The sequence below is a fragment of the Hydra vulgaris genome, chromosome 03 (genome assembly GCF_038396675.1).
Source record: "Hydra vulgaris chromosome 03, alternate assembly HydraT2T_AEP".
Classification (NCBI taxonomy): domain Eukaryota; kingdom Metazoa; phylum Cnidaria; class Hydrozoa; order Anthoathecata; family Hydridae; genus Hydra; species Hydra vulgaris.
In genome coordinates this window covers 49,023,041-49,048,437 of record NC_088922.1, presented here as the reverse complement: position 1 = coordinate 49,048,437, position 25,397 = coordinate 49,023,041, and the positions used below count along the sequence as shown (strand labels likewise).

The 25,397-nt window shown below is 27.1% G+C and overlaps 4 protein-coding genes across 4 annotated transcripts; 1 reads left to right on the top strand and 3 right to left on the bottom strand.

The window, feature by feature from the left end:
• Positions 1-1,861: 1,861 nt before the first annotated feature.
• Positions 1,862-9,688, bottom strand: LOC100201805 (large ribosomal subunit protein eL24). The gene is made up of 5 exons (XM_065793518.1): positions 9,547-9,688; positions 8,881-8,956; positions 7,845-8,092; positions 5,357-5,408; positions 1,862-1,988 (listed from the first exon to the last, which is right to left on the bottom strand). Exons 1-5 carry the CDS (start codon positions 9,549-9,551, stop codon positions 1,899-1,901), a joined length of 471 nt encoding a protein of 156 aa, XP_065649590.1. The 5' UTR covers positions 9,552-9,688; the 3' UTR covers positions 1,862-1,898.
• Positions 9,689-9,801: 113 nt separating this feature from the next.
• On the top strand, positions 9,802-10,964 carry LOC136078238 (uncharacterized). Its single transcript, XM_065793517.1, has one exon. It carries the CDS (start codon positions 9,933-9,935, stop codon positions 10,854-10,856), a length of 924 nt encoding a protein of 307 aa, XP_065649589.1. The 5' UTR covers positions 9,802-9,932; the 3' UTR covers positions 10,857-10,964.
• Positions 10,965-18,782: 7,818 nt separating this feature from the next.
• LOC136078741 (uncharacterized) lies at positions 18,783-20,138 on the bottom strand. The gene has a single exon (XM_065794535.1). It carries the CDS (start codon positions 20,136-20,138, stop codon positions 18,783-18,785), a length of 1,356 nt encoding a protein of 451 aa, XP_065650607.1.
• Positions 20,139-21,943: 1,805 nt separating this feature from the next.
• On the bottom strand, positions 21,944-24,294 carry LOC100205454 (zinc finger protein Xfin). Its single transcript, XM_065793516.1, has 2 exons — positions 24,211-24,294; positions 21,944-23,130 (listed from the first exon to the last, which is right to left on the bottom strand). Exon 2 carries the CDS (start codon positions 23,068-23,070, stop codon positions 21,994-21,996), a length of 1,077 nt encoding a protein of 358 aa, XP_065649588.1. The 5' UTR covers positions 23,071-23,130; positions 24,211-24,294; the 3' UTR covers positions 21,944-21,993.
• Positions 24,295-25,397: the final 1,103 nt, after the last annotated feature.

Below are 25,397 nucleotides of genomic sequence, written 5' to 3'. Positions count from 1 at the left end.
ACATGAAAACTAATGCCTCAGTAGCTGGAGTCTCAGGTTCGCATACAATAATATCCTTGCCGAAATCACAAAAACCAATATAGTGACCTGAACTTTTGTCAAAAGTTATACTGTTTATAATTGCCATAGCATCAATAATGAGGGCACAATATTTAAAGTTTACCTCTGTTTTCTGTTTATCACTAAGATTGGCAAAAATATCATGGAACAAACCAGGGTCACAATTTACAGATGATATCGAATGTGATGTTGAACTGGCAGCAGGAAGACACAACATTGATTGAAGAAAGTTGTATGCACGTGGAGAATAAAAATGAAGAGTTGAAGCAAATTTTGTTATTTTATCATTGTATCTGTGACCTTTTGGTTTAACATTTTGATTGAGAAAATGATTTTTAATGATTTCATAAGAGAGTCCAGATAAATTTTCCCTTAAAACAGTTGCAGCATCTGTAGTCAAATAATTTTTAGATTGTAAATGGGAAACCATGTCTTTTAAAGAACTAATTTTTTTTTCATTTTTGCTGTAAAGCTCTGACTTTTTTTTTTAATTTTTCTTTTGTTGGTGATCTTACAGATAGTGTTGAAGATTGATAAGTTTGGTCAGTACTATGAGTTGTGTTTTCTGGCTGATAATTATGTTACTTTATTTTCTTTGCCGGTGTCACTTATAGCAGGATAGACATTAAATTTTTTTTTTTGGACAAAGGATTAATTGTTGATAGTGTTCGTATTGTTGGGAGTTTCCTTTTTGCCTTTTATGTATTTGCAGAAAATACAAAAACTGATGGCATATTATTTAATTTTAAAATTGGTTTATAATGATGATCAACACTTGAAATATTTATATCTGGGATTCAATAATTAGTCTGATTCTAAATAATGGTCGCTACATATACAAGTATATTTAGTTGGGTTTAATTTTCACGTTTCAAAGCAACAATCCATCTTTAACACAATTCTAAATTTTTATAAATTTCCTATTAATGGACGGATTTTGTGCAGGCTTTTCATATCTACTTGAATCATACGCAGCACCAGAATTAACCGTTGAATGATGAAATTGCCGAAAGAACTAATTTAAATGAATGCTCAAGCTAATTAACAAAAATCATGTAGCTCCTTATATTTTGATATATCGACTGCTTTGCCCGATATAATAATGGCTGTTTAAAGTTGAAAACAAAAAAAATCAGCTTCACTCGCAGCTTATAAAATAGCCCGATGTTATTAATATTTGATCTAGTTATTTTACACTGCGTTGATTATCAACGTAGAAATCTACACCTGTTAGACAACGAGAGCTGCTTTAAATTAAAATGTTCATTTTTTCTGTAGATTGATCGTAATAAAAAATTGTGGTCTTAAGATCATTGGCGGTCGTTCGTAAAATTATTGTTTTAACCATCCCCCCTTCCAATATTGCCATATGCTTCTTTGAGCTCCTCCCTAAAAATACCTACGCCTTTATCTTACCTAGCCAAGATTTTAGATTTTTCAAATTTTATTTGCTATATTTTATATAGCTTTATAAATTAACTCCGCGCTCCACCCCCATCTCATGCACGGCATTTGTTGAGAATGCACTTAGTTTGACTCGGTAATAATTTAAAAAATTTTCTAATTAGCTAATTTTGGCGTCGTTTCTTAGCTTTAGAGTACTTTTTACCAAGTAACAAAAAAAGCTTAGTAGTAACAGAAAAAAAAAAGTAAATTGGAAAAAAGTAATAATGGTTGAGTGGGAAAAAAAACAAAAAAACGGAAAATTGAGCAGTTAATCTGAAGCAAGCTTTGTTTAACAGGATAGATGGCTCAACCTGTCGCAGAGTTCTTAATTTTAGCACAGTAAATATAACTTAACTGCTTTGTATATATAATTTATTAAACAGGAAAACAGATTATCTTTTTCCACCAACACGTCCGGGTCCACCTTTAGGCACAGTTTTGGCAACCTTCTCCTTTGGTTTCTTTGCAACTGGGGCAGCTTTCTAAAACATTGAAACAAGAGATAAATTAACAAAAATATTAGATTCAAAATAAAAAGCTATTGAAAAAGGCTTAATATCTAGGAAGAAACTTTGCGAAACGGAACAGAAAACTATACCAGCGGGCAACGTTAAAATTCCGCGTAAATAATTTTTTAAAACATGATTGGAAGATTTTGTTTTCGTTCTACGGAAAGTTTCATGTAAGTTTAAATTTTTTTTCCTCACGTGATGATAATGGCCCAAATTTTCTTTTAGATTGTGTATCTTAGTTTTTTCATAATTGTTAAATTAAAAAAAGATTTCACAAAAACAGTGTTGTTTTTATTTGCATAAACTTTGCGTATTCTTTTTTTTTATATATTGTAAACAACAATTATGAAAAAACTAGGTATACAACAATCTTAATAAAAATAAATAAAAAGACCATAATGATCACATTAGAAATTTTTTTTATACAAAATATAGAGATTTACCTTGCGTTTACAGCCATTTAATTTTGGGCATTTTTCGGTAAATATATTTTGATTATCTTTTTTGTAAATGTATTTCTTTTATATTAACCCTATATTTGGTTTGAGTATGTATTTGCGATAAGAAAAAAGAAAATATGGGATGAAATTACAGTGGCCAGACAATTTTTGATTTCATTTTCCCTGATTTACCGATGCAAATTTAACAACATTAAAAACAAGTCGCACAACTTTACCCAAATAATAGCAGTTTACTTAAAAACTGTTTACTTAAAGTTAATAAACATTTTTAAACAAAAAAAATAAAATAGAAAATAAAACAATTGATTTTTAATCTCCAATAAGAAAAAATTTTGTTACTGAATCTGTCAATATGATTTGACTTAAGCAAATTGAATATGTTCCCTGAATTAAGAATTCAGAATTGGCCATCCTGAATTACTATATTTGCAGAGTCGGAACAGCAAAAAATTAAATTTATTTATTTGATCTGAAAATTTACACTTATTTTAGCTAAATAAAATGAAAAAATCATGAATTTGAGGGAAATTGGGAAATACAAGGCTACAATTAAAGTAAGGTGACTAAATAAGACATTATATAACTTTAAATCAGTAAACAAAGTTTTAGAGGCTTTAAATTAAGACACAAAGAAATTGAGTTTGTTTGACAAACTTAGAGTGTATTGGATAAAAAAGATCTTAGTTAACTGATATTTTATTAAATTTAAGTTGAAAATTTTATTATTTTAACACGTATGAGAGTAAAATTGGAGAATGGAATCTTTAATATTATTTTGTAACAAGATAATTGTGCAAAATTATTTAATTACTTTGCAATTGGTTTTTGATCGACACTAAAACTTCGGCAGAAAAAAAAAAAAAGAAAAAAAAGGAAAAATTTGCTGTTTAAAATAACCAAATTCTTTATCATATATATCAGGGACTATTCCAGACTGTTTTCAACAGCATCAACCGTATTTGGGTGTTGCCCAAATTACATTTTTTATGGCAAATATAGTTTGTTTTTTGCAACAAAAAAACCCCGCTAATTTCCTGCTAAAGTTTACCAGAACAAGGGGGTACCGCCATAAATTTTTTTTCTAGAATAGACTCTATATACACACTAGGGCTATAACTTTTTTCCAACCCCATACTCCTGGTACTTTAGCTTGATGTACTTTGACCTAAAAAGCACAAAATAAACTATTATTTGCATATCTTCTGAAAAACTAACCCTGCCATTGAAAAATTGATTTTTAACTACGCAAACCAGTTTTTATTGTTGTCATTAAAATTTGTTTAAATTCATTAATATTTTAATGAGTATATATTTTTCAGTCAATATATGTGCATTTTAAAAACTGTCTCAAAGATTTATTTAGAAAAAGTATACTTATTGGAACATTTAACTGAATTTAAATAAATTTCAATGCTGACGACAATAAAAAAAAAACTTTTTTCAAAAGATATGCAAATAATAGTTCAATTCGTGTTTTTAGGTAAAAGTTCATCAATACAGTAAAAGTTATTCAGTACAGGAGCATGGGGTTGAAAAAAAGTCATAACCCTAATACACACACATTTCATATATATACAAATATAGTTCACAATATTAAAAATAATTGTGAATAAATTAAATATTAAAATTTGTTAAAGCATAATAAAGTAAAATTAATTTAACTTTATTTAATTTATCCAATTCCACATGTTTATTGGTCAGATAAAAATTTCATGAGACAATGTTCTTCTAATATCTTGAATTTTTAAAATAACAACCAAATCTACTTTTTGTTTTGAGAGCAATTAATTTAAAGAAATGCTAGCTATTAAAATTAACACAAGCTTGAAGTTGTTATTTGTATTGTACTCTTTTTTGGAACCTTTACCAGCAAGAAATAAAAATGTGGTGAATTGATTAAGTGGTTTACTTAATGCAAATTCCAAGTTGTGCTTTTTAAAGATCAAGGAACTGTTTGACAAGATAGATTAGTGTAAAGTTATAGTGTAACACTAAACTGAGGCAGATTAAAATTTATCGATGTTTAATTTTTTAGACCTGAGCAAAGTTATTATTCAATGCAATGACAAAATAGGCTGAAACAACTGATTTGAGCTACCTTAAGATGTCAATCAAACCAAAAAACCAGATGTTTCCTTATGCAATGAAAATGATCTGCATGGTTCTCGTTGTGAATCACTCTGGCCAAGCATCTGGATACATGTAGAATCAACACCACACCAAGTGTAGGGATCAATTCTTGCATGGAAATGATTTCACACAAAACAACTAATTTTATGTTACATGGTAAAAACACTAGACACACTATAAATTTTGTTAAAGATTTGAGATAAGGATTTAGAGCTTTAGATCATATCGTTCTTTGAAAGCATGTGTTAGCAGTTATATCTTGGATACTATAACATGTTTGTTAGAACTATCTGCAGTGTTAAGAGAGTTCAGAAACTTTATTAAATTATCAAAATAATTTTCACTACCTAAACTTTATCAGTCTGCAAAGGTTTATTTAATCAATAAGATAATTAAATTTTTAGCGTCACCATCATACTGGTTTCTTGATTAAATCAAACTCATTATTTGATCAGACTTTTAAGTAAGTGACACCATTCTTATAAATCATTAACTTATTAACCACTTTTTTATTATTACTGTAACTTATTAAAACTACAACTTGTATTAATTTTGTTGCGCTATATTTTTATATTATTTATAAAATTATCATAAATATAATAGTAATAATGATTTTATTACAAATGATTAATGGAAAATAAATAGTTTGTTGTTATATAATACTTTTATACTTTTAATATAGATAGCATTTTATATTATACAGTTTTTAATAATTAAGCAAAAATATATAAAATAAATAAGTTTAACCTTAGCTGCTTTCTTTTCTGATTTTTTAGCTTTAGCCTTTTCTTTCGCGACTCTAAACAATAATTAAAATCATCTAAAATCTGTTAAAAACTTTATTAAAACCTTAAAACCTTACAGTATGTAAAATCTATTACAAAAACATTTTACAAAATCCTAATAAAAATCAAAAAAGAGAAGAAAGAAAAAGACAAAAGGTAGCAATTAAGGAACCCAAATATTATTTACATATTAGTGCAAGTAAAAAACAATTGTTTTTTTCTTTGATTTCTAATGGATTTATTTTACAACTGGTACATCAGGAAGGTATCTAAAAAACCCCTTGGAAGAAATAGTAAAAGTTAGATTAATGTTCTTTTGATATATTGCTCTGTTCCATGAAAAATATTTATTGCATTTTTAAAGATATATGGAAAGACTAAAGTTTTAAATAATAAATTAATTAAGAAGATATAACTAATTTATGCTATAATAACCATATTTAAATTTTAAAAATCAAATCAACTATAAAGTCTTAATGAAAAAAAAAAATTAAAGCGATTAGCTTTTTTCTGACTTTATATTCTCTGAACATATGTCATATATTAAAAGATGTTCTAAAATAAAAGTTTTTGCTTAACATAAAACTGCTGAACACATAAAAAATGCCATTTCAGCCCTCAGAATTAGGAAAAATAAAGTAAATAATAATTTGCTAACCTTAATTTGTTAGAGGTTAAGCACCAGGTAGCCAAAAAAAAAAAATGTTTATAATAAATGAGGTAATAGAGGTAAGCATCAGGTAGCCATAAAAAAATGTTGATTCAAAAGTTTTACCATAAGACATAGAAACAAGGTATGCATTGCTGAATGCTGACACTAATTCTAAGAACTGCCATCTTGCATGTAAAATGTGATCTGGAAAGCGCTTCTTGACAAGACCTGCACTTATTTAGTGTGAATACAGAGACAAGCCCAGACCTGTTTTAGTACCAATGGAGCAGTATGGGCACCCAAAAATTAATTTGATTTTTTAATTTTTCTTTTGCTTTTTTATTAAAAATAGAAAAAATTCAAGTTTTAAATGCAGTATTATATAAATAATTTTCAGTTTATTTTGGCTGCCCTTATTTTTTTTGGTTGATAAAATGAATTTAAAAGAAATAGCTTTTTTACATAATTACATGACGTAACTGTACTTTAATTACTAACTGAACATTAGTCTTAAAAAAATAAACGTTGTTATAATACTTTAAATTTTAAAAACAAGTTGCAGAATTGTATAACAATAGAATGTGTAAAAAATTTTCTTTTTTGAAATATGGAAAAATTTTTAAACATTCATTAAGAGTAAAATTAACTTGTTTTTTCTTTTATAATAGATAAACAAAAGTAAAACAATTTATTCTTAATAACTATTGCACAGATTTAACTTTTGATCTTTTGCTTGCTTTTCAGTTTACCTGAGGAAAACGAAAAAACGGAACAAACTTTTTAAGAAAGTTGTTTCTGTTCTATATTCTCTGTTACTTATAAAATAATAAAAATAATGATTACAATAACTTTACAAAAGTTTTATTGAGATCTGTTTCTAATTACCCATAGTTAAATGTAACTTATTTATTAAAAAATTTTTAATTATACTTGATGATTAAGACGATATTTTTTTCAAAATGTTTTTTAATAAAAATGTAACATTTTTAAAATATTTACCGTAATTTTCTCTTCTATAACTATCTTTAATTTAAAAGACGCCTTAAAATCACTTTAGAAGTTATTAACCTTTAGTAAAAGTTAAATGAACAGATTTGCTTATATTTAGATTAAGATAAATTTTTTAATAAAAATAATAGTAAATATGTTAATTAAATGCTGTTTTTTGTTCAAATAGTTATTTGAATACAAGACTTAAAACCATTTTTTCAATTTTACAAATATTACACGATTTAATATATGTAATTAAATTATGTAATGTAAATATTAATTAAAAATTGTTTAAAGTATTTAAAAATGTAATCACTGATTATTTAAAACATATAAATACTAAAATTTAATATACTAAAATATGGTTAATAAATGTTAAAATACTTAAAACAATTCTTTAGTCTTATTTTGAATTAACTCCTTATCCTAGAATAAGACTTAACCAGGTAAACACAAATGAAAATTGAAAAAACGATGATTAAAAATCATTGCCGGGTACCGGTTTTAATTAGGAAGGGGAAGAGAGATAAGGATGGGAGAGGGGGTAAAACTCAAAATCATCACCCCATCCAAAAGTTGGCGGGAAAAAGGTGGTTTCCTCAATAATAATCTCTACACTGTAATATATATTTTTGTTAGATATAAACTTACATTAGAAACTAAATAGTTGGCTTCTTTCATAAATTAAAAAAAAAGGTTTTTAAATATTAACAACTAGGGTTTTAAAAATTCTCCTAAAAAATTTAAAATAATTATTTTCATAGCTAAATTTTTTTAAACTTAGTAATACATAAAAAAAAAAAATTACTTTATTGCTTGATTTCTTTGAGCTTCTCTTAATTCAGGTTTCATGTTTCTTTTAGCAAGGATTGCTTCTAGTGATGCTCCTTGGATGGCTCTTTGGAACTTCACAGTTCGTCTGGTTCTTTTTTTTGAAAGCTCTTCTTGAGTCCCCTTTTTATGCTTTTTTCTGTATAATACTGTCCATGAAATTTTACGTGGATTTCTTCTCATATGAAAAGAGCGCTCACTTTTTTTACTTAGGAAATTAAAAAGCTAAAATGTAGAAATTTGTTATATAAATAGAAATTAACTTGCATGATTATTAACTACAAATTTTATTTTCATTTTTATACTTCAAAAATAAATTTAATTTGAACTGCATTTCCAGATTACTCTTACAAAAATAACCTTAACTCAATTAAAATAAGATTAAGTTTAGGCTTTTTTTCTTAACAAATAAAGCTAGAAACCAGAAATTTCAATCTTTAATTGTTAAGAAAAAAATTTTTACTTTCGTGATAGAGAAAGTGATAATTTTCTGAAAAAAACAGACAGTTTTGTCAGATAATCATCTTTTTTTTCTGGCACAAAAAAAGATGATTATCTAACAATAACTTAGCATATAGGAGCAATTATTTTCTTTTATTATTTTAATAAATATTTCTTGTTCAAAAAGTCTCCACTGTCTAGAGCATCTCAAGTGAAAAATTAAAAATACTTTAGGTTGCTCAACTGTAGGATTAACAAATACTGACTTAAAATTTTGCTTAATAAGAAACGCATAGTGATCTGTGTAAAATATGCAACATAATTTAGCTTGCTTTGGCATTAATGTCAGATTTGAATGAGCACAAGGTCATTTAAAGTAGACATTATTTTATCATTATTTTAAAAGTCTATACATATTTAAGAACTTTTATAAATTAAACTTTTAGCTTGTGTTCTAGTTTATAACCATAAAATATTTTCATTTAAATACACTTTAATGAGATGCTAAAATTAATCATGTAATCATAATTTAAAAGCAAATGACTTAACAGAATTGGTCTAGTTTTACATACCTTGCCATCTGATCTAACATATCGTTTTCCATGGCCAGGGTATATTTTGTAACCGCTGAAGTTGCAAAGCTCAAGCCTAAATAAGACAATGTAAGACAAATATTAATAAAGTCATTCATTTAGACAATATTAAAAGTATATCAGTGCTATAATAATAATTAAATTTACTTGTCAAATTTTATTCAGTCAATTTTATTGTAACTTTTTAAAATTAGTACAAATATTTATAACGTATGTACTTAAGTTATTTATAGTTAGAAAAAAAAACATAAATAGAAAATCAAAATTTCTGCATTTTTATTTCGCTTAAAAAGTTTTATAACGTTACAACTATCTAATACCATATAATGATAATTATTTATAGTAAGATTTATAGGAATTTTATTATTGCTTTGGAAGTTAAAGTATTTAGAATGTCAGGCATTTTTCCATTTATTTTATACATATTTGCAAAATTGTTCCTAATATATAACTACATCACAAAGATTTTATTGGTTTAAATTATGCATTTAACTATTACAAACTACTTGCTACACCGGACTTTTTAATATCAAAGATAGAAAAATACAGGTACAATTATCAATTTCATCAGTCATATAATACTAAAATATATTAAAATGTCAGGTTATGTATTTAGATGCAAAAGATAATATATGATGATCTCACTTCATTTCGGTTTGTCTTGTTTTTCAACACTTCGACCCGCTTGAGGAATATAAAAGGATTCCGATTTGTTGTGTAGTTATTTTACGGAATAAAATTGTTGTAGACATTTTTTGCGGATAGTTATTTAGTTTTTGTGAACTTGACCACATAGAAAAATGTTTTATACTTAGTAAACCATTGTTTAGTTTTTGTAAACTTGACCACAGAAAACAAGTTCTAGAATTTACGGAAACTCGAATCAGAAAAAAACAAAAAATAATAAGAAAGTTCGCGAAAGACGTTATTTCATATAAATAAAGATGTAAACTTTGCAGTGTAGAACGAAAAAGTTAAGAAGCAATTTGAGAGAAGTTTAGACGAAATAAAATACTCGTGAATTTAATAAAATGGGCTACTATTATCCGTATATGTCTCGAAGCAATGGCATGCACGATGATTTTTCAATTAAGAGAAAGAGAAACTCTGGTTTGCATCCATATTTTTTCTCCGATAACCTTGGTTCGTGTGGAGAAGAGTTGTATCAACCTCATAACCGTTTTAATCAACGATGTAAACAGCCAGGTCATAGTTTCAAAAGTCCAAAAGAAGCTGGAAAAGTTACTCAAATACCGATTTATTTTGCTGATAAACAATCTAAATCTGTCGACCACCAGGACATTAACAATACATTAAAATCTGTGAACCTTCAAAACGTCAGTAATGCGTTAAAAGCGAAAAATTGCAACGAAAGCCATTCTAATAATATACAGTCTGAGAAAGAAAGTTATCATGGTGCATGTGAAATAAACATCCCGATAGGTATTGAAAAGGACTTTAAAGAAGAACTAGAAAACAACGTTACAAAAATAAAAAACAATGTGGAAACTAATCTGGCCGAAATCGAAAATATTTTGCGCAATGTAAACGCCATCAATAACGAAATAGATACATTGCTAAACGATAATTTTCAAGAGAAAAAAATCTTATGGTTTGAAGAACTACTCACAAAATATATGATTGACCTCGATAAAATACTAGCGGAAGGCGAAGAACAGATACGTTGTGCTAGAAAAAATGTTATTAATAAAATAAACCAAATTTTTGATAAACTTGCAGCGAAAATGAATCAGACAAAAAACATTGTCCAAGAAATAGAACAAGTACCGAATGAGTTCTCAGACTTTGATAGTACAGAAGAGAATCATTTAAATAGTGAACAAACGACGTCTAGCGAAGTTGTTGAACAAGATTCCAATGACATAGCAGAAATAAAACATTTACTTAGCGGCATAGTTACGGAATGCTGCACCAATTGTGGTGAAAATAGTTAATGTATAAATATTGATAAATTAGTATTATGTAAATATAATGTAAATATTTTTTAAATGTAAAAATTTCAACCAATATATAATAAATATATCTATTTATATAATTTTTAACTAGATTTTTTTTTTTATGTTTATACGTTCACGATAAGCCCGCGCTTCGATGATGGTATTAAAAATAACTATGAGCCTTAACACGCCGGCTAAAGTCCTTATACAATTAATGTGATAACCCCAGCAAGCACATAACGTTGTTTCAACGTTAAGTGCTTGCTGAACTACAGCGGACCGCTCAAAATGCACACAAAGGTTCACTGAAATTCCGCTATAGAATGTTTGCTGGGACAGTATTGTTCATGATATAATTTAAAAAAAATTAAACTTTGCTCCAAGATTTTTGGGGAAAAGTTCTATAAAAACTTTTAATAAAAGTATTGTAAAAAAAGTAAAAATATTAAAAGGTTTTATGCTTTCAAAATATGTTTAACTTGACAAAAGCTTTAAAAATCTTTATAAGACTTATGTATTATCTTAATTATACATAAATCTTATAAAGACTTTTTACAGTCATGACCCCCACTTCTAAGACAGGACTGGGCCCGTCTGCGAGTCCTTTTTATTTGCGGGAAAATTTTTTTTTTCCCGCAAAATATTTTTTGAAAATGATTTTTCTTCGCAAAATATTTTTGCGAAGAAAAATATTTTTTTTTTGACAGATAAAATAAGGAAGTTATTAAATAACTCCTGTAATTAAAAAAATTAAATTACCTGATTACTTTCAACCAAACAACACAGTTTTCTAATTGGTACTAAATTTGTGTTGGTCAAAAAAAGTTTTTTATCAACAGATCGTTTCTTAAAAAAGAATTTATATTGACAGTATACCATAAGCTATTTTTAATGCACTTGGTCTGTTTATTCCATTAGAACTAAGAACCAAAAATTAGGATCAATAAAAATGCTGTCTTGATGACAGTAAAAGACACTTAAAGACTGTCTTAATGATAAAACAAAATTAAAGAAAAGTTTTCGAGATTCATTTGAAAGAGAATATATTTAATAGCATTGGTAATATAAAAGTTACAAATATTATCTTAATTGACATTTTCGGGTTTTTCCAAAGTAAACTTTTCAATGATATTACTGAAATCAACTCGTTTTGCTGAATTATTTTCAATATATAATATGGCAAGATGATTTAAACAATCTTGACAGGTTGTGCTTCTTTGCAATGATTTCAATTTATTTGCCAGTTTGCTAAATGATCTTTCTGCTGATGATACAGTTACTGGAATTGTACAAAACAGTTTAATTGCCAGACAGATGTTGGTAAAAATGCCATGAGTTGTTTGTCATAAATTGAATTCAGAAGATGAAGGCGAGAACTTTTAATACCAAAAACTGTTTTGTAAATACTTTTCAGATGAAGTATTTCACTAATTTTGACAGATCTTCTGACAGATCTTTCTTGTATGCATTTACAAGTTTGGCCGCTTTTAAAATTAGGTCTACATCCTCATATTTATGTAAGTTCAAAATGGGTGAAAATAAATCACATATTGCAATTAGTTATGTTTTGTGCCGAAGGTGTTAGTTCTAAACATTTCCCTGGAGAAGAGCATCTAACACAGCGAATACGCCAGGATAATGTTTGGCGATTGGTCGAATGGCTTGAATTCTTTCACTCCACCTTGTTTCTAAAAGACTTTAAAGAGATAACGGTATGTGTTTTTTCAACACATCCCATCTGAGACAACAAGCAGTAGAAGCTTTCTATGCTTTCTATGCGAGCGGACGTGTTCTTTTTTACTTACTGGTCATAAAAAAAAAAAAATTCAAAACGGCTACTAAAAATTTTACATCTGCACAGTTAAAAGATATTTTGGAAATTCATGAAAATACTATTATGAAGATGTTTAATGATAGAATTGAAAAACTTGAAAACAAATTAAACTCAGTAATTGACGAGAACAAGGAACTAAAAAAGGAATACGCGAACTTAATAAAGCTGTTAAAATTGTGTGTAATAATTATGATAAAATAGTCGCTGATCATCAAACATCAAAAACATCATTGATAAATGAAAATGCAAATTCTAAAATGATTAACAAATTGGCAGAACTTGAAGACAGAAGTCGACGCAACAACTTAAGATTCTGCGGGATTGAAGAAATCGAAAATGAAAGTTGGGAAGACAGTGAAAATAAAGTAAGGGAATTTTTAAATAATAAACTTCAGCTACACGGAAACTTTGAAATTGAAAGGGCGCATCGAGTTGGCAAAAAATTACCTGAAAACAATAATAAAAATAGATCGATCGTAGTAAGATTTCTTAACTACAAAGACAAAGCCACGATATTAAGAAAATATACGACGATGAAATTATGGACTCAAAAGGTTTACGTAAATGAAGATTATAGTGAACATACGCTGGAATTCCGGAAAAAACTCCTGAATGAGGCATAAGATTTAAGGGCAATAGGGGAAGTACGTTAAAGTTGTATATAATAAATTAATCATACGGGATTTATAAAAGAAATTCTTTGATCTCATTTCGAATATGAAAAAACAAAAATTAAATGGATTCTAATAAATCCTTAAATTTTGAGTCTAGTTTTCATGATTTTTTTTGAACTAATGATTTCTTATTAGACGAGGAATCTGATCCTGATCTTAATTATTTTACTGATTCTGATGTTTTGTAAAATAAATGCAACAACTTTTTTACCCATGAAATTAAAGGATTTCTTGATCAAAATAATAATAACACAATTCACATTAATATTCGAAGTTTAAAAAAAAATTTTAAAATCTTTAGTAATTTTATTGAAGAAACTAGTAATCTTTTTAATACAATCTGCTTAACAGAAACATGGTGCAGTTCGGATGACGTAAATTCTTTTACCAATTTTGAACTGCCGGGTTTTAATGTAATTTCATTGGCATGAAAAACAAATAAGCGTGGCGGAGGCGTTCTTATTTATGTTAAAAATAACTTACAATATTTTATCCGGCATGACATAAGCATCGCTGATGCTGATAAAGAGGTTTTAACGATTGAAATTTTAATCAATAAATTAAAAAATAAAATTCTAAGTTGCTGTTATCGCCCACTTTCAGGTGAAATTAAAAATTTTAATGTTTTTATGTAATGACGTTATTAAAAAAAGTAACCGCGAAATTAAATTTATCTACTTATTAGGTGAACTGAATTTAGATTGTTTTCAATACCACGTCAATAATAACATTAAAAAGTTTTATAATGGCATTCTCGAAAATGGTGCGATTCCTTTGATTAGCAAACCGACAAGAATTACTCAATCAAGTGTTTTTTTAATTGACAATATTTTAACCACTGATGTATTTAACGTATCCTTAAAAAAAGGCATAATTAAAAATTACATATCTGATCATTTTCCTGTTTTCTTTTCTATAAATATAGATAATAAATTACTTCTTAATGAAAAACGAGTTTTCAAAAAGCGAAATTTTACAAATAAAAACCTTGAATCTTTTAAAGAACAATTATCTTTAACTGATTGGAACTTTATTAACGCCTCTAATAATACAAACTTAGTTTATAACTCCTTTTTTAAAACTTTCTATGATATTTACGACACAAATTTCCCTGAAGTTAATTTAAATCTCAAAGCTAAAAGTATTAAATCGCCTTGGATTACTAAGGGTTTGCGTAAGTCTTCAAAAATTAAACAAAAATTATACATTAATTACTTAAAATGTAAAACAAATGAAAATAAAATTATATATAAAAATTACGCTAAACTTTTTGAAAGCCTCAAAAAAAAACAAAAAAAAAATATTATTTAAATTTACTAGATAAATATAAATTAAATTTTACTTGGTTTATAATAACTATATAATAACTTTATGCGCACTTGGTTTATAATAAGAGAAATTACTGGTAGCAAAAAAGTACATCTCACCCTTTGCCAAGAATGGTTAAACATAATAATGAATTTTTATATGATAAAAGACAAATTACGGAAGAGTTTAATAAATATTTTGTGTCTGTAGGACCAAATCTTGCAAAAAACATTCCTATAGCAAACAGCTTAATGATTGATCTATGTTTCCTTCTAAACTATTACTTGAACTCTTTTGAATTATCTCTTGAAGAGTTTGAAATTGCATTTAAAATGTTGAAATCTAACAAAGCAGTAGGCCCTGATGGTATTAACGGAAACATTATTATAAGTTCATTTGATGTTTTAAAAGATATACTTTTAAAGATTTTTTCGCTATCAATTAAACAGGGAATTTTTCCACAAGCTCTAAAATTAGCAAAAGTCATACCAATATTAAGTGGTGGTGACGTTGAGAATATAAGTAACTATCGTCCAATTTCACTACTTTCTGTATTCTCTAAAGTTTTAGAAAGAATTTTGTACAATAAAATTTATAATCATCTTACTATAAACAATTTATTATACAGCAATCAATATGGATTCCAAAAAAACAATTCCACTGAACATGCCATTTTACAATTTACAAGAATTATATCTGACTCATTTGAAAATTCTCAATTTACTTTAGATGTTTTCATTGACTTGGCAAAAGCTTTTGATACTATTGATCACAAAATTCTTTTTAAAAAGTTGGAGTGGTACGGAATTACTGGAAATATATTAATTTGGCTTAAAAGTTACCTAAATAATCGGAAACAATTTGTTTATGCAGGTGATAACGTATCATCTAATTTGTTAAATACTTCATGTGGAGTTTCTCAAGGATCCATATTAGGTATAGTTCTAAATACTTCTAAAGACTTTTCTCAAGAATGTAATTTTGATTCTTTTAAACAAAATCTTAAAAAACTCATTTTTTTAACTGATAATATACTAATCTACTTTTAAATTTTGAAAATTTTTTGAAAATCCCTTATCTATATTAGTATATGTATATATTTAATGTATATTCTTTTTTATTTATTTTTTTGTTTGTTTTTTTATCCACAAGCAATTAGCGGTTTCTCTGTGACAAGATCGTCTTCTTTGAGTAATCCGCGTTCTTTATATTTATTTTTAATATTTATTTTCTTAACGATATCTTGACTTGTTAACTTTTATTATTGTAACAAAATTTTATTTATTTAAATTGTAATAAATATTGTAATAAAGAAAAATATATTGTAATAAAGAAAAATATGTAAAAAATATCCGGAGTTGCATCAAATATCAACCCATAAAATATTGCATCTTTTCTTTGATCTAGAATAGTTTGTAGAACTTTGTCTGAACATAACTTGATGAATTCATTTTGAGAGTACCAAGACAAATAATGTGGTTTTTCCTTCTTACTTTTCGATTCTAACTGACTTTGATGTTGCAAGATGTTGCAGTGTCACTTCATTATAATTTCCAATCAATTCTAAGATTATTAAAAAATTGTTATTATAAACATCTCCAATTGGTGTGTTCTCTCCTTGAAATGATAATTGTTGTGTTCTCTCCTTGAAATAATCTCTAGATGATAAAAATAATGTGACATCTATAATCCGTTTCAGGGTTGCTTTCCACTTATTTCTCTCGCATTGTATTTGAAGCTGTAATTGTTTATCTATTCCATTTCCTTTTATTGACTCCAAAAGGAATTTCCAAGCCAAATATTGTTTTCGATGTTCAGTACTAATTTCAACTTTTACCATGGTGTCTTTTTAGGGGAAAATTCTTCACGAGCTAAACTGCTCAAGTTGTATTTATTATGATTAAATAAATACGGCATGGTAGACAATAAAGTTTTTCTTTTGTTAAACTCCATGCAAACATTCTCTAGGAAAACGATTTCGTGTTTGTTCATTTTTGTACACAACAAAGATTCATAAAACTTTCTTTCTTTTAGATCTTTTGGTAATTTTTCATAATTTTTGGTAATTTAATCTCAAAGCTGTTACTATACTTTGGCGCTGTCCATCTTAAATCAATTTTGACCATGCACCAGGGTCATCAAGAATAATCTCAGTGTTTTTGATTAATTTAGAATCAGAAGTATTATCTACATTTAATTTTTTTTCTGTCACACCATCATTAGACTAATTTCTTGTGTCTTGTCCATCAGAAGTAGTGGATCCATGCGCATTTCCTTTGTCTGATTTTTCACCTTTTGAATCTATTTCAAAATGATCCTCAGCTCTGACATCAATGCTACTGTTATGCTCTCTGCAATCCTCAAGAGATCAAAAGATATTCTTTGATCTTATCTCATTTTTAAGTTTTCTCTTTTGAGCTCCAGATTTATGTTTGTAATTTGAGTTTGACATGGTGTTTGAATAAATTAACAATCTGAAAAAATAACTTTCCTTTCGAGACATCATTTAAATCCTGAACAGCAAATTTATCTTTTAAGGAAGTAAAAGTTTAGTTTTAGAACATTAGAATCATAATATTTTCAAATAATATATTTGTCTGAAACCAAATAGTTTCAAAATAAATTATTTTCCTTTTTTAATTGATTGATTTGATAATAAAGTTAAACTAATATAAAATGATGAACCTGAAAGATTATGGACCAAATTATGCTAACCAATCCATAAACAAAGAAAAAAACTATTATATGAGAAAATACGGGAATTGGTTTGCAGAACGTTCGGTATTTTAGTTTTAAGACCATAGCGCTCTTAAATGCAAATATTAATGATGAGTACTCGGGAAAAACGGCAGAGTCACATTTAAAAAGTTTTGAGAAAGTATATATTAATCATTTATAAAAGTGTTCATATAAAGCATTGAAGTAAATTAGAAAAACTTATTTCTTGATTAATTTATCTGAAGTTTACATTTTTAATAAAATATTTGTAACTTTTATTAAAAAATTTTTTTTCCTAACTTTATACAAAGACTTTTAATGATTAATATATACTTTCTCAAAACTTTTTAAATGTGACTCTGCCGTTTTTTCCCGTGTACTCTTTAAATGCTAAGCTACTTGTTAAAGTTAACGATAATAACTTATAGTTCATAACGAAGATGAGTTAAGCTTCAGGAATCGCTCAAAGAAATCAGCGTAAAAAAGTAAAAAAACAAGAAGGATACCGTAACTTTGGGTAACTGCGCAAATAGTTGAAATTTTTTGCTTTGTGTTTCTAAAAATTGGCTTAAAACATCTCTAATATTTATAAAATCTTGCCAAAAATTTTCTTTGGACTATTCAAAAACTGTTATTATTAGAATTTATTTTTTAACCATTTAAGAAGGATTTTTTATGGGTGTCTAAATTATGTTTTAAGTTAACCGGGGTTTTGGATAACTTTGCACAGCCTTGTAAAATTTGAAACTTTACCGTTTATATGAATCTTGCTACTTAAACTCTTTTTATTATACTGTTTAAAGGAAATTTTAACAAGAGTTTAATGACGAATAAAAATGAAAATAAAAAAAAATCAGATTTACCATTGTTTTGGTTAATAAAAAGTTTAACATGATAAAAGAAACATAGCCACATTAAAAACTAAAAACACAAAATTTCTTTTAATGTAGGCAATTATATATCTCTAAAATAAAAAATAAAAGCTAAATAAACAAACTTCAACAGAAATGAAAGTCTAATAGAGGTACTTTGTAAAGTTCTCTGGTTTAGGTTATTTTTTGAGGCTTCTTAATGTGAAACAAGTATTGTCCCATTCATAAAAATTTTCTTGTGTGTCAAACAAGCATTTAATATTATTACCATTGGCTGCACATAAGCACTGTTTTCCTTGGCATTTGTAATTTGTCAAGGAAAAAGTTCACATGTTTCAAATTTTCTGAGCTTGATTTCTCATTCTTATTATATCTGTTTACAAGTTTATTTTCAATGCTACTCAATGATTTTGAGCTAGAACTGTGATCATGGCACTCTTTCGGATCTTCTTCAGATTGAACTTTTGACTTTATGCTCTTCGTGTTTTTATTCAGTTTTTTTTTTCTTTGCAAGCTTTTAGCAAATATCAAAACTGTTACTAAACTTTTCTAAATCTTCTGTGCCAACACTTTTCCCTGCAGGAACAAAAAGCTTTTTTTTTTGTTGTTTGGTTTCTGAAGACTGCAAGGGTTTATATTTTTCTTGTAAAAAAATCTTAAAGCTGTCTTCTGAAAATTCTTTATTGTACGATTCTCTCTCTCTAAATTGTGTGAGAAGTTGATTGACATTTACTGGATAATTACCACACTTTCTAAAACCTGATTTTAAGTTGTTAGCCTGAATTAGTTCTATAGCAATCAATAACTTGTTTAAAAGTTCTGGAAAATGTTGTTTTTCAAGAGATGTTTTTGTGCAGCCAGCAGAAGAATCTTTGTACTCTGTAATAATTCTACGCCAAGCTGTTTTTAAAGGTTTAAAGAAAGCCACATCAAGAAGTTGAGTTATATGCGTGCTGTTAGGTGGCAGGCAAACAAATAGAATTTTATTTTTTTCACAGACATTAATTACTTTTGCAGAGATATGAGAGGATAAGTTAACGCCTAACAAAACTTTAACTCCTAATTTTTTTTTTAAAGAAGGTAAAACTATAGAAAAAAAACACTCTTCAAAAGCTGCTCCGTCAAACCAACCACTTTTAATGTTAAAGTATCTGACTCCTTTAGGACCTCCTTCACACCAAGTTGACCACAGATTTACAGCTTTATAAACTACAAACGGTGGTAGAACTTCACCTGCAGCATTACCTGATATCATAATAGAAACACTTGTCTTAGAAGTGTTTCTTATATTTGCTGGGTATTTATTACCTCTCTTTACCAAGCATTTTTTTAAACCTGGATCATCACTCAAATTTGTTTCATCGTAATTATATATGTTGCTTGGAGGTACATTTTGTACAGTTTTTGATAATTCCTGAATATAATCCTTTAAAATTTCTTCATTAACTATTGCTCGAGATTTTTTTAAGTTTGGCACAAATTTACTTGTAAGTTGTGGATGTCTTTGTAAAAACGAGTTAACTAAATCAGGCCCAGGAAAGATTTTAAACTCTTTTACTTTTTTTCCTAAACTAATTAGATAATTATTCATAATATGACGTAAATCTTCTTTACCAATTGGAAATCCAAAATCACTCAACTGAATAGTACACTTCACAAAAGCAGCCTCCTCGAATTTGGAAAAGAAGTATGGCCTACCAGGTTTTAAGTTGTCTTTTCCTTTTAATTTATAACAAATTGTTCTTCGACTGATGCCATATTTAGCAGCAGCTTGCTTTTGTGTCAGCTTTTTACATTTGACCTCTTCAAGACATTTGGATAGGTCATTATTTGTATAGTCTTTATATTTTCTGGCTTTGTAACAACTTGACATCAGGAAAAAACATGAGTGTTACTTAGGAATAAGCAAAAAATGTTAATAAAAACAATAAAAATATATGTAATAATTATGCTTATATATAAAATTTACTTCAAGTTTTAAAAAGTATTGTTTTTAGATAATTAAAGACAGTTGTGGTAATTTTGCACATTGTGTAAAGTTATCCCAGTTTAGTCCGAAAAATTTATTTACAAAATTTAGTAATTTTTTTTCACCTATACTGACAATCGCATTAAAACATAAAATAATTCAAACTAATATTATGATGAGCATGTTATGCTGTTTACTTACCTTAGGGTCTAATTCTGATCTGCTTAACAAATAAAAGTTGCAAGAAATTATTTGCGTGACTTTTTTCTATGTTTAAGTAAAATTACTTGCGTAGAAAGAAAACTCGTTAAAATGACTTTTTTACACTATTTTTGTATTAAAACTAGAATAAACAGCTGACTTCAAAAGTGCTTTGCAGTTATAGTTAAAATTTTTAACTGCTAGAAAATAAAATATCTTTGCTTTAGTTGGGCAATGTTACCCACGGTTGTGCAAAGTTACCCAAAATTACGGTACCTGAATTGTTTAAATGCCTGTTTGTTTTCTACTTTTTAATTTTAGACAATGTTTTTGGTTTAAAAGTTTTTCTTTTCTTTTCACATTTATTTTTAATTTAAAACAATAATATTTTACTCGGATTTACTATTTTTCCGGTTACTACCACTGGGGCCCTCTTTATTTCCGGGCCCCAGTGCTACAGTACCGCCATCCCCCCATCCCCCTCCCCCGTCAGTACTGCCATCCCACCTTTTTTTTCTTCTCTAGTGGGCAAAAAATATATACGACACACCCCCAAGAGAGACATCCTCTATGAATCTGTAAACAATGACCTTGAAAACATCTGGTTCAAAGTAAATAAATTCTTATTAAATACAGAAAAAACAAAAAAAAATCTTGTTTCAACCACCATAAAAATAATATACCATACATGCTACTATTACTAAAAATTGATAGAACAAACATTAAAAAAAATGAAATAGTTTAACTTTTTTGGATAATTATTGACGAAAAAATTTCTTGAAAAGCTCATATAAATACAATAAATAGAAAAAAATAAAAGGATATCCGGATGCTCAAAAAAGTTAAACTTTCGCTTTTCAAAGAGAATCTAAAAATTAACTTTCTTTTATCAACTTATCTAACATATGCTAGTACAAATAGATCATAAACTAAATTCTCGATATATTCACCAGAAACATGCATCAAGATTGAATTATGATAAAAATAAATTCACTCATGACGATCCTTTACCTAAAAACTTGAATGAATGAAATATCTATCAAATTAACATAAGCCCAAATATTTTATTTATGCTCAAATATAAGCTCGGACTTGTTCCAACTTATTTTACAAATAACTTTTTTTTAAATCAACGCCAACAGGTACATATCACACGAGGAACTTTCTTTTTTAACTTTCTTTAGGTATTGTAAATGCAAAAGTTGTATTTTTTGTGTGATTATATATATATATATATATATATATATATATATATATATATATATATATATATATATATATATAACTGGAAAGTTACTGGAAAATAACTGGAGACTTAATAACTTTTTTTTGAAATTCATATTAATGATTATTGTAAAATAAAACAAATGGAAATTAAAAAAGAGTTTAATTTGTAAGTTAAACTAAATGACGAGTATATACAATTAGTAAATACTTATAATTTTCCGTTTGAATATTAATCTGGGTTTGTCTTGAATATGAAAGTTTGAAAGCGCTCAAGGTTCTGCTATACAAAAATTGTTCCGCTAAAAGAGAATTGCCGCTAAAGATCAATGCTTCAGCACATTTTTGCTTTTTCAAAACCAATTAGATCGGAAATATTTTCTTTTGAGAAAACACACCGACTTTTTTTTCGAAACGGTTCTGAATAAAACTTACACCCGTGGTTTAAAAACGTATCTTGTTTATGAAAAGTGTTCCGACATACTTTACATATTATATTTGGAGAAAATATGCTACTACCGCAAGGTTTATCGTTGTAAACTCTATGGTTAGACCATTCATTTATGTTTTCAAAAACTCCATAACATAACGGACATAAATAAATCATATGTTCCATTTTATGCTTCAAAAGGGTATTTTTATTGTAGAAAATAGTGTTACAGCTTGCGCATCCCACCATTGTGTGGGCTGCACGGTGTTTGTACCATGCAGAAGCCTCATAAAAGACTTCGTTGCAAAATTCACAAGGCCAACTTTCATGTGTTGCTATATGTCTTTTGAACTTTCTAACACAATAAAAAAGAGAATTGCATCTGGTGCACTCGTGCACCACGTGATTTGAAATGTGTCGTACGAGTTGACTTCTGCGAAAAAATCTTTTATTGCATTTTTCACATTTAGTTTCAGAAATTTTATCTTCTAAGATAGATTGTTGGATTACTTTTCTGCCGTTTTTGATAGGAGCAATTAACGAGTTTAATTGATTACTACAACTAAATGGTACTCTGCCTAAAAACAATGTATCTTTCAAATGTCTAGTATCATAACGTTTTAAAACCTGAGAAGCGAGCTGAAAATGTTCATCACTCTGAGTTACAGAATATGCTATTGAATTAACTACGTTATTTTTTCTTTCAAGATAACGTTGGTTGTCTACTTGTTTATCGTATTGAAGCGATTGTTTAAAACGTTGATCATTTATTTCATTGAACTCGATTATTTGTTGTCTTTTAAACTCAATATATTGTTGTTGTTTTTGTATCTCTAAAAGTTGATGGTTACTGTCCTGTTGCAAATCAAGTTTAGCTCGCTTAGACTTTTCAAGATCATTTCTAGATTTTTTTAAGTTTTCTATAATATCTTCTAATTTATGGAGTTTACGAAATGAGCGTTGCTTTAAATATGCACTCATAGTCTTTGTTTATGCTATCTGATGTATGCTATCTATTTGTCATCTTCATGGTTAACGGTTCTAAAATATATAAAGCAATAATTCACTGTTACTATTGTCTCTCTATGTATATCTATATCTATTTCTCTCACTCTCTCTTTCTCTCTCTCTCTTTCTCATATATATATATATATATATATATATATATATATATATATATATATATATATATATATATATATATATATATATATATATATATATATATATATGTATATATATATGTGTGTGTGTGTGTGTGTATATATATATATATATATATATATATATATATATATATATATATATATATATATATATATATATATATATATATATATATATATATAGATATATAAAGATATAGATATAGATATATATATAAATATAGATGGATAGATAGAAAGAAAGATATCAAATTCATATGTTGTATATTTGTATATAATACCAATTTTCAATTCGTTTTTTGCTTGTACCTTAAATTACTTTTACTTTAGAAAACAGTATAAAACAAATTTACGAGAAACTTTATATTACTATGATAGATAGTAATTAATTTTATTTTATTAGTTAAATGTCTAAGATCAACAGAATCAATAGAAAATCTACTTTGCACTTCTATAATATATTTTTGCATCACTCATTAAAAGACCGGGTTCTTTGTAGGTTTTGCAATTAATATAACGCTAAAGTGACGTCGACGGCTATAATAAACTTGAAACTTAAAACTCTATTACGGTTTGAAAGCGTATACTTTTTGCAATTTTTAGTATGCGAATGTGTTTTTATTAAGATTAATATATAAAAATATCATAACAAATAACTAATTAAGGTATAAAAATGTCATAACAAATTACTAAATACAATATATTAAATTTTTATAAAGTTAGTAGTTAAAGCAGTTTGTAGATTAAAACAACATGAACACATACACATATGAATGTTTAAGCAAAATAGTTATAAATAAAACGGTAGAAGAAATGAGCCTAACTTAAGTAATTTGGATAACTTTATATTCGAAAAAGAATAAAAGATATAATAAGTAACAGTAATCATATTTTAAATAAAAACATTTAAATAATAATATTAATGTAGAAAATTTACTAAAAAATTAATGATTACCTTAATTCACTAAAAGATAAACCTAAATAAAAATTTTTCAGACGATTTTTTTAAAAAGATGTTTAGAACCGCGTACTCTGAAAATAGTATATATTGAAAAAAAAAATCATGTGTATTATTGCAATCTATAAAGAAAACCGCTTTTCAGTTATATCACCGAAATCCAACTTCTTAGGAAAACCGACAACCATCGATTTGTCTGAAAAAATTGTATATTAAAAATGTGTATGATAAAAAAATAAATAAATATTATAATAATTATTATTATATCAACTTATACATTTTGAAAACAAAATTATTTTTTTTTAAATGACACGACTCAAATATGTTATATTTTTTTATGACAGGTATTTTTATTTTTATTATAGTTATTCATTTAACACGTAATCTGTAAACAGCTAAATTATTAAATTAGAACCTGAAAATTGACAAAAAATAACAACAACAACAACAACAACAATGCTGACACAAAATTATAATTCATCAGATTCGTTAAGAAAAAACGTAATTTGAAAAACATTAAGAAAAATTAGTTTTTGAGTGAAAAAATCAGATCGCTAGACTTGTTTATTGTTTTGTTTGAACTTGTTATTGAATTTTGGTTTCCTTAACATTTCTTATCTTTTTCTATAAAGGAAATTTTTTTTTTGATATTTTTTCCAAGACTTCATATTTCATTTGAATGATGATTCAAAGATTATTTAGATCTTCTATCAGATCAGATTCAAAGAATATTCCGACCTTCTTACGTAAGCTTTTTTACCAGCAATTTTAAGTGCGTTCATAGCTTGACTTACCCAGCGGGCATTTATTTTTAAAAGTTACGTTCTAAATGTATTTCAAATGTCTTTTAAACGTCTTCTAAACATTCTTACGTAAAGAACGTTTAAAAGACGTTTAAAAAACGTTTAAAAAACGTTTAAAATACATTTAGAACGTAACTTTTAAAATCAACTGCCCGTAGGGTATAGTCAAGCTTGTATACACTAAATATATTTAAAGTTAAATCGGAGTAGGGGACCACAATCGGAGTAGGGGACCACAATCGGAGTTGGAGACAACAATTAGCACTTTAGTTAACAGCTACTAGTAAATATTTTCTTAATAAAAATTTAACAAAATTTTTAACTCTTATTTATATATATTTTTCATTTTCATTTTATTGAAACTCTTATTTTGAATAAAGA

Coding starts and splice junctions, on each gene's coding strand:
- LOC100201805 (XM_065793518.1), bottom strand. Junction 8,093..8,880: donor ATGTTAGATCAGATGGCAAG/GTATGTAAAACT, acceptor TCTACATTTTAG/CTTTTTAATTTCCTAAGTAA. Junction 5,409..7,844: donor CAAAGAAATCAAGCAATAAA/GTAATTTTTTTT, acceptor ATTATTGTTTAG/AGTCGCGAAAGAAAAGGCTA.
- LOC136078238 (XM_065793517.1), top strand. CDS start 9,933: ATGGGCTACTATTATCCGTATATGTCTCGAAGCAATGGCATGCACGAT.
- LOC136078741 (XM_065794535.1), bottom strand. CDS start 20,138: ATGTCAAGTTGTTACAAAGCCAGAAAATATAAAGACTATACAAATAAT.
- LOC100205454 (XM_065793516.1), bottom strand. CDS start 23,070: ATGAGTGCATATTTAAAGCAACGCTCATTTCGTAAACTCCATAAATTA.